General features: G+C 48.5%; 1 protein-coding gene across 2 annotated transcripts; it reads left to right on the top strand.

Annotated features, from left to right (window-relative positions):
• The first annotated feature begins 210 nt into the window (after positions 1-210).
• Positions 211-8,593, top strand: LOC133416656 (filamin-A-interacting protein 1-like). 2 transcript variants are annotated; one of them, XM_061703640.1, is made up of 6 exons: positions 211-375; positions 4,007-4,243; positions 4,356-4,532; positions 4,603-4,781; positions 4,861-7,402; positions 7,823-8,593. In XM_061703640.1, the coding sequence occupies exons 2-6, from the start codon at positions 4,016-4,018 to the stop codon at positions 7,949-7,951; spliced, it is 3,255 nt and encodes a 1,084-aa protein (XP_061559624.1). In that variant the 5' UTR covers positions 211-375; positions 4,007-4,015; the 3' UTR covers positions 7,952-8,593. The 2 variants fall into 2 exon arrangements, with proteins under 2 accessions (XP_061559624.1, XP_061559625.1); XM_061703641.1 differs by lacking the exon at positions 211-375 and having other exon boundaries at positions 3,959-4,243.
• Positions 8,594-10,030: the final 1,437 nt, after the last annotated feature.

The raw sequence follows: 10,030 nt of genomic DNA, 5'->3' as shown, positions 1-10,030 counted from the left end.
TGAAGTTTTTTTACTGTCCGCAACCTCCTTAGAACATTCTCTCGCACGCTGGTTTCCTGGCACCCTTCAATCGTGAAAACAACATCAGATCAATCATAACAATAAAAGAAGTCATCATCAACATGCACTTTGCACATTCTGCCTGTAGGGGTCTACAAGCAGATACGTATACGCAGATGACAAGAAAGAGAGACAAGTGAACGAAGACGAGGAGGGCCAGTAGGGAGTGTGGTCAGGGCTGACAGCGGGCGTGGTTAAATGTTTCTAAATGCTGTGTGACTTCAGAAGTTGTTTGGAATTTCTTTCTCTACTTTGACCCCGCGAGCAACTAGCACACATTTGACATGTGACCAACAACAAGACATCAACAAGCAGGTAAGTTGAAGGACAGTTTGTCCTCTGACAGACAGACAGACGGACTGACAGACAGAGGGACAGACCAATGAATAAAGAGATTAAGAGGATGGAAGTGATGTCAGCACTTATCAGGATGAAGCTATAACTAAAGTTTGCATGGAAATCCTGATGAGTCGCACAACCTGTGGATGAAGCTTAGACATCGAATGAACAAGAGATCGCTAGCGCTCAAGTACAGAGTCCAGGGGCGGACTGGAGGGAAAAAGTGGCCCGGGAGTCATGGACAGACTGGCCCAGTTCATACGCGCCGTGGGAAGCCGGCCAGCCAGCCAGCCGGCAACACGTCATTTATGTAACCTGATGATTACAAAATAATAATGAATTTGATGCTCTTTTGGACCATAATTCATGGAGTAGTTGATAACCTGAAAAACCTAAAACTATAAACAAAGACAAAAGGAACAGAGAAAGGACCATAGGTCATTTTACACTTGAGACTGTCTGAGTCCTGGGATGCACATGTCATGGAAACAATGAGTCCCAACACAGGAACAATTACCGTAATTTCTTGTGTATAATGCTCAGCCATGTATAATACGCACCCCCAAAGTTGACCTCAAAATTCTGGAAAACCCTTCAATAATAATGTATAATGCATTTTTACAAAGCATGATTTTGCTTCTACCCATATGATCAAAACATGAAGTAGTATCTGTATTTTGTTAGTTTTTTTTCAAAGAATTATTCTGAAGTTAGCCACTTGGTTTGAACACATACTCCTTTTTTTAAATTTACTTCCCTACTTTGATTTAGTAAATTAGAAAACACACAGTTGTGCTCATATGTTTGATTACCCAGGCAGAATTTGTAAGATGAGTACAATTCTTTAAAGAAAACATGAAGGACCAGGCCAAACACATTTAATTTTATTTTAATGAGATTAAAATTAAATGGTCAAGTATTTCAGAAAAGCATTATCATTAAACAAAACATAACCAAAAATAAATTAATGATGGTTGTTGTTCAGTCATCAGTCATATTTAAAAAAACAAAACGATTTCACAAATTCTGCCAGGGTTTGTAAACTTATGAGCACAACTGTACATATATGCAGTCATATGTAGGTACCCCGGTCATGTTGGAATGAAAGTGGAGGCTACACCTTTTTTTATAACCACTAGGTGGCGGTGGCATTTCGGGAATGAAAGTGTACAGGTTTTACCATACATTTATAAAATGTGAAAGTTATTTCCATTTGCCCCTATTTCGATGTACAATGCGCACTATTGACTTTTGACAATTTTGGGAGAGGGGGGGGGGGGGGGAATGCGCATTATACACGAGAAATTACAGTAGTCCTTGCAATTTATCATCACGGAATACAGATACAGTAATCTACGCTATATCACGGTTCTTGCTTCGCAGTCCTGCTATATTGTAGATTTTTATTATAGGTGTTACTCAATTTGGCGGCACGGTGGATGACTGGTTAGAGCGTCTGCCTCACAGTTCTGAGGTCCGGGGTTCAATCCCCGGCCCCGCCTGTGTGGAGTTTGCATGTTCTCCCCGTGCCTGTGCTGGTTTTTGTGTCATCCATTGCTGTTTTTCTCTCTCAGTTTATTATATGTGTTTAGGCCTGTCATGTAAGCAAATTTTTTAGAACGATATATTTTCCCCAAAACTATCACGACAAACGATAGTATCGTTGATGTTTTTATGCCACTGATATAATGATATCCATGCATCCATCCATTTTCTGAGCCGCTTCTCCTCACAAGGGTCGCGGGCGTGCCGGAGCCTATCCCAGCTGTCATCGGGCAGAAGGCGGGGTACACCCTGAATTGGTCGCCAGCCAATCGCAGAGCACAAACAAACAAACAACCATTCGCACTCACAGTCACACCTACGGGCAATTTAGAGTCTCCAATGAATGCATGTTTTTGGGATGTGGGAGGAAAACGGAGTGCCCGGAGAAAAGCCACGCAGGCACGGGGAGAACATGCAAACTCCACACAGGCGGGGCCGGGGATTGAACCCGGATCCTCAGAACTGTGAGGCTGACGGTCTAACCAGTCGTCCACCGTGCCGCCCACTTCTTAAACAGTTAACCTACAATTCCATTTCAACATGCTGGCAATTTTTTTTGTCTTGAGTTTGTTGTCACATTTCTGTGGAGCCAATGATACATTACTCGTGCACTCATGACTGTAGTCTCGCCACGCTGCACTATTTGCATATCTGTTGTAGACCAATACTGACCACTCATGCCAGAGTAGCATCTTCTCCATTTGCACACTGATTGAGGAGTATCTGCAACATTTGCACAATCAACATTGTCCCAGATGATCGCACTACTCGTCACTGGAAAACGGCATCCCCTACCTTGAAGTCCCGGCGCCCTTTGTACAATGCTCATTGCAGCGGACTATTGCAATATGAGTCATTCGAACTGCTCGAAGTGCTAGAGGACTCTGCATCTTTTTGCACAATTGTCAAAAAAAAAAAAAAAAAAAAATGTACCGGCATTACCAGATAACTAGCAACCCTTTACTGCTCAGTGACTTTTTTTTTTTTTTGTCAACGTCTTTATTTCTCAAAAGTGTTCTCTGTCATTTGACTGTCTGTTGTCGTACGAGATAACGCTATACTGTATATAATGTGAGCATACGTGCGCCATAGTCATGTTTGGATTTGCATTGTTGGGCAAAGGGTTCCATAATTGCAAGCTGACGGGACACGGGAAATTGCCACCGTGTTTTTTGTTCCCAGCTGAAGAAATTAGGTGGGATGGTTGTGTTTAAAATGGATTTAGTCACTTTGAGGTTTTAAGTTATGTTGTCTTTGTTGCGACTTCATACATATTCGACATACCAGCTCGTTGGTGCTAGCGGGATGGCCGCGTTCATCTGGCTTGAATCCAAAATGTTTCCATATCGTCGCAGTGGCATTAGGCTTTGAAACTAATTCCATTTATGCAGCTCAATTTTAAAAAAACTTAGCTTCGTGTTCGCTAGCGCCCGCATTTCATACGCATGCGAGCGCGTGACACGCACATGGCCAATCAGATGGCGGGTCCCCGCTCATCGCTATCTCTGATTGGTTCAGCAGACACACGATGGGTTTCATCGTGTGTCTGCTTTCAAGTCGCGGAAATGTTTTTTTCTTACTCAAATGACTGGGCAGCTGTACGCACCCTCTGTTTGCTTTTTTGTTTCATTTGCTTCTTTGTCTTGTGGCAGCCCACCGAGTATATCCCCGGTCTCCCTCTGCGCCAGTCCACCCTTGCGAGCCCTGATAAATAATTACCTTCACGATGCAAGCAACAGGACCACTGACGGGTCGTGTCCTCACAGAAACAGCAAAGTTCTTTGGTGTTGAGGGATAGCTGGACAAATAAAAACAGGCATAGCTCCTCAGAAGCGCCCCTGACGAGTTATTAATAACCAACATGGTTGCTGCCGCTCGACTAGCAGGATTCTCGGAATCTGAGTCACCGGCTGCTTTTATCCACAACATCAGCACAAGCCCCCGACACCCGGACTCCCAGGATCACTCACGATGCCGTCATTGTTGATCGTATGGAAGCTGAGTGGGTTCTATGATGTCATATCACCAGTGAAAATTGATATATTTCTGATTATTCATACAGCAGTTCAGCATGCGATCGAGGAAGTGCACCATGGAGAAGCAAGATGACGGACACAAGAAGCCAAAGTCTCAAGGCTCTGTGAGGCAGGAAGAGGAAACGTCGGCAGAGTTTTCAAAGAAGAAGGCCAAAGTCCAGCGAGAGGAGAAGGAAAGAAAGTTGGAGCAGAAAAGTCCAAAAGTCAACTTGTCCAAGAAGGATTTGTTCCAGCTGCTGGGAATCATGGAAGGTGAAGTACAGGTGGGACTAGTCTGTAGGAATGCCTGCAATCTTGACTGGAGTGAACTAAACCATGTGTGTGTGTGTGTGTGTGTGTGTGTGTGTGTGTGTGCGTGCGTGTGTGCATGCTCAGGCCCGAGAGGATGTCATCGGTCTGCTGAGGTCTGAGAGAAGCAGACCAAAGAAGCTGGAGTCTCGCTACGGATGGTCCGTTCCCGCCAAGGCCCTGCAGGCCCTACAGAGGGATGACGGCATGTTCACCTGCCACAGCCGCCCTACGGACGATGTGTACGAGAAGCCAATGGCAGAGGTGAACAAACGCTAACAAAGAAGTGTGAATATCAGCATCTTCTCACATGAAGCCAAATGTTTGTGGTCAGCTGGATCGTCTGGAGGACAAGCAGAGGGAGACGTATCGTCGCATGCTGGAGCAGCTTCTGCTGGCTGAGAAATGTCACCGTCGCACTGTCATGGAGCTAGACAGCGAGAAGAGCAAGCACGCTAACTTTATCAATAAAAGTGACGACTTCACCAACCTGCTGGAGGAGGAGAGGGAGAGGTGAGTGGAGAGAGGACAAGACAGGACGTGGCGTCAGCAGGTTTCTGGTGGTAAACTTTCTGCTCGCCCTCGTTTTCAGACTGAAAAAATTGTTGAAGCAGGAAGAGGCCTACCAGGCCCACAAGGACAAAGAGCACAGCAGGCGGCTGGAGAAGCTCCGAGCCCAGTTGGTCAAGCTCAAGTCCTTTGCCCTTATGTTGGTGGATGAGCGACAACTGAACACTGAGCAACTGGACCTACAGAGCCAGAAGGTCCGAGAGCTCACTCACAAGTTGCAGGACAAAGAGCGGCGGTTGGCGGACATCACCGACGTCGCAAAGGAGGACGGCCAGAAGGTCCTCAAGGTGGAAGCAGAGCTGGAGCACAGGGTGGCTACTTCCAAATTTGAGATGGAGGAGATGACGGCCAAACTGTCCAACCAAGATTCCCAAAACCGACAGCTGCGACTGAAGCTTGCTGGACTCGCCAGCCAAATAGAAGAGCTCCAGGAGAGCAACCGGTGGCTGCAGCAATCAGACGAGGACCTACAGGACCTGAGGGACAAGATCAGCAAAGGCGAATGTGGAAACACCTCCCTCATGGCTGAGCTGGAAACCCTCCGGAAAAAGGTGCTGGAGATGGAAGGCAAGGATGAGGAGATAACCAAGACCGAGTCTCAGTGCAGGGACCTTGGAAAAAGGCTGCAGGATGAGGAGAACGTCAGCAAGGAGCTGAGACTGGAGGTGGACAAGCTGCAGAGGAGAATGGCTGAGCTGGAGAAACTCGAGGGGGCTTTCGGTAGGAGCCAGACGGAATGTTCACAGCTTCACGTCAAGATGGAGAAAGAAAAACAACTTGGGAGCGATCTGGAAGGCGAGCTGGAGACGCTCAAAAGACGACTCAAAGAAATGGAGTCCCTGGAAGTAAAGCTGGAGAGGGCAGAGATGATCCTCAAAGATGATCTCATGAAGCTTAAGTCCTTTACCGTCATTCTGGTGGAGGAAAGAAAGAACATGGCGGAGAGACTGAAACAGGAACAAGAGGAAAAAGAAGAGTTGTGTCACAAGTTTAAATCTGAGGAATGTAAAGTGACCGAAGTCATGGAAAAGCTGATTGACGACAGCAAAAAACTCCTCAGATTCAAATCTGAGACAGAGGTCAAAGTGGCTAGAGTCAGTGAGGAGAACGACGACTTGAAAGGTAAACTTTTGAGGGAGCAGGAGCGATGTTGCCAGCTCAACACTGACATGCGGGAGATGAAAGCAATGATGGAGGAGACGCAAAAAACAAAGACAAATCAAGAAGGTAAAATAAAAGAACTCACACTAGAAACGGAGAACCTCAGAAGTCGACTAGAGCGACTGGAGGTCGTCGAGGGGGATTTGATGAAGACTGAGGATCAGTATGAACTGCTGGAGAAAAGGTTCAGGGTGGAACAAGAAAAAGCCAATACCCTCTCCAAGCATGTGGAAGAAATGACAAGACAGACAAGTCACCTGGTCAGGAGCAAAAGTACGGAGAAAGGACAAATGGCCAGTCCGGAGGCCCAGCTGAGAACACGCTGCAAAATGGAGGAGGCCAAATGCCGAGATCTGGAGGTGCAAGTTCAAGCCTTGAAGGAGAAGATCCACCAACTGATGCCCAAGGAGGACCAGCTGTCCCAACTACAGACTGATTATTCTGTCCTCCAGCAAAGGTTTCTGGAGGAGGAAGAGAAGAGGAAGAGCGTCAGTCAAGAAGTGGCTGACCTCACCCAGAAACTAGAAGCCAGCAGGCGGTACAGCCGCACCTTGAGGCCTGGTATCAACGGCAGGAGGATGGTGGACGCTCGGCTCATGTCCACTGCTGCGCAGACCGATGCCTTGGACGGTAGTTCTGCTGAAGATTTCATCCGCAAGTCCGTCCTGGAGGAGAAGCACCTCATGAGCAACCTAAGGCAGCGTGGTCTCAAAAAGCCTATAGTTCTTGAACGCTACCCATATGCTATGGCAGAACCCGAGACCACGAGGATGAGGATGACTCCCGAAGTGTCCATATCCCAGAAGCCAGGCAAACCGCTTCACATCCGGGTGACGCCCGATCCGACTGACAGCACCGCCACCGTGGAGATCGCCGGCCCGCAAGCCCGAGACTTCTTTTCCAGCACCACCGTCATCCCGACCCTGGGCCTTCACCAACCTCACATCACCATCGTCCCGAAGGCCACCGCCATCACCACACCAAGCAAAACCTGTGACGTGGCAGGCCCGGTCCAGTCCCCCGTTACCATAACGACCATCTCCAGAACGAAAAGTCCTGACACGAACAACGGTCGCCTGGCGCCGCTGTCCATCGTCACCATCAGCACCGGCCCAGTGCCTCGAGAGCAAGCTTCGCCAGAACCTCCTCATGGGACCGTGGACCGCACCGTCATCACTGTCGGTCCCGACAAGCGACCTGGGACTGCGGTGGCCCTGAATTTCAGCAACAACATAATCACGACAGAGGACAAGAAGATTCACATCCGCCTGAGGGCCACCGAAAAGCAGGACAATGAAACCGTCCAGCGAACCTTAGAAGAGAAGACCGAGGCCGGCAAAATGAGCAGCAGCTTAACCATCACGCCCGTCACCGCAGCCATGTGCAGGCCAACGACATCTGTGGTGAGAGCACGGCGGCAATTTTGACCACACATTCACATCCAGTCCAGATGTGGCAAATCTATGCCGACTCACACTTTAAAGTAGAAGTACAGATACTAAAAATAAAGACTGGTAAAAGTAGAACTCAACTCATGCACTGAAGTAAAAACATACACACACTTTGAAACCAGTGTCAATTACTTGTATATATATGTATATATATACAATAGCTGTTTTGAGAACTTAGCACAACGTAAAATAAACAAAAAAAACTTCTCTTCACACAAAATAGTTTCCATCCCTTATTAAACTTACGTTGTGCTCAAACCGAGAAGAAAAATAAAGCTAGCTAGCTTTGGTTCAGGCTTTTATAGCAAAGCAAGGTGTTCCCATTTGAACTAAGAAAAAGGGTAAATGAGCAAATGGTGTTTCCTGCTGCAGACCAGTTGGGGGTGGTCCACTCGTCTCCCCGTCTCTACGAAGGCCGATAAGACCGGGACAGAATCCCGCGAGAGTCAGGAGCTGAAAATCAAACTGAGAAAGTCGTCCCCGGATTCTTCTGCACCGTGAGACCAGAGCTGAAGCCTCCATGCGTTGCCATGGCAACCACTCCAAGGGACAACACTTACATTCATTTTCCAAAACCACACAACTAGATTACTGTATCTTCTTTGCGTCAAGTGTGAGTTTATCACATCAATTGTTCTTTAACTTAAGGATGTTAACATCAACACGTGCCACTGAATGATGTTCTATATTTTACATACAAAAGATGTACAGTGGGCCCCGCATATTCGTGCGGTTCAGCTATTCACAGATTATTTCTTTTAAATCTATTTTTTTGGGGGGGGAACCATCCCTGTTTTTCGTGGCTAGCACTTGTAGACAGTATATCCCCGCTTAGTCAAGATTTTTTGGGTTAAAAAAATTATTTCATTCATTGCATGGGTAATTAATTATTCACAGATTTTTGCAATTCGCGGTCGGGCCAGGGCCTTATCCCCCGACAATAGTGGGGGTCCACTTTAATCATTTTTGTGTGTAATTGTTTGTGTTTCCAGCAACACTAAAGTGTACAAGTGGCTGCACACCTTGGGTAGTGGATAGGGATTGGTGGAGAACCAGGAAGTGAACAACACGTGTTTTTTAACAATGCACTGACATGTAAGCAAAGTGGGGCGGGACATAAACGTTGAGACAAGAGAAAGCCGCTTTGGCCCAGCAATAAAAACTTCCTCCAAAAAAGGTTTGTCTCGTCTTTGTCGGGATGATTCAAAATGACAACTCTTAAATTTTAGCAAACTAAATAGAAACAATCATAAATTAACAAAACATAGGTGAGGCACCAGACAAAGCACGGCTCAAAGACCCCCTATGATGATGAAAAACTATGGACTCAGTTTACCCTTGCGTGGACGCGGGTCACCGGAACCCCCCTCTGGAGTCAGGCCTGGAGGTAGGGCTCGAAGGCGAGCGCCCGGTGGCCGGGCCTGCTCCCATGGGGCCTGGCCGGGCACAGCCCAAAAGGGTAACGTGGTTCCCCCTTCCCATTGGCTCACCACCTGTGGGAGGGGCCATAGGGGTCAGGTACAGTGCGAGTTGGGCGGTGGCCAAAGGCAGGGACCTTGTCGATCCGATCCCCAGCTACAGAAGCTGGCTCGAGGGACGTGGAATGTCACCTCTCTGGCAGTGAAGGAGCCCGAGCTGGTGTGTGACGTCGAGAACTTCCGAATAGATACAGTCGGACTCGCCTCCACACACTGCTTGGGCTCTGGTACCAGTCCTCTCAAGAGGGGTTGGACTTTCTTCCACTCTGGAGTTGCCCACGGTGAGAGGCGCCGAGCAGGTGTGGGTATACTAACCGCCCCCCGGCTCGGGTTCACCCCGGTGGACGAGAGGGTAGCCTCCCTCCGTCTTCGGGTGGGGGGGACGGGTCCTGACTGTTGTTCGTGCCTATGCACCAAGCAGCAGTTCAGAGTACCCACCCTTTTAGGAGTCCTTGGAGGGGGTGCTGCAGAGCGCTCCCGCTGGGGACTCCATTGTTCTGCTGGGGGACATCAATGCTCACGTGGGCAATGACATTGAGACCTGGAAGGACGTGATTGGGAGGAACGCCCCCCCCCCCGATCAGAACCCGAGCGGTGTTCTGTTATTGGATTTCTGTGCTCATCACGGATTGTCCATAACGAACACCATGTTCAAGCATAAGGGTGTCCACACGTGCACTTGGCACCAGGACACCCTAGGTCGCAGTTCGACGATCGACTTTGTGGTCGTGTCATCGGACTTGCGGCCGCATGTCTCGGACACTCGGGTGAAGAGAGGGGCGGAGCTGTCAACTGAGCACCACCCGGTGGTGAGTCGGCTCCGACGGTGGGGGAAGATGCCGGTCCGACGTGGCAGGCCGAAACGTATTGTGAGGGTCTCCTGGGAACGTCTGGCAGAGTACCCTGTCAGAAGGAGTTTCAACTCCCACCTCTGACAGAACTTTGCTCTCAGCCGAGTGTGAAGTGGCTGGGATGAGAATCGGCACCTCCAAATCTGAGACCACGGTGCTCAGTCGGAAAAGGGTGGCGTGCCCTCTCCAGGTCGGGGATAAGATCCTGCTTCCTGGAGGAGTTCAAGTATCTTGGGGTCTTGTTCACGAGT

Source organism: Phycodurus eques, chromosome 18 (assembly GCF_024500275.1).
Source record: "Phycodurus eques isolate BA_2022a chromosome 18, UOR_Pequ_1.1, whole genome shotgun sequence".
Taxonomy (NCBI): Eukaryota; Metazoa; Chordata; class Actinopteri; order Syngnathiformes; family Syngnathidae; genus Phycodurus; species Phycodurus eques.
Note: the sequence above shows the minus strand (reverse complement) of the source record. Positions and strands in the feature narration are given on the sequence as shown.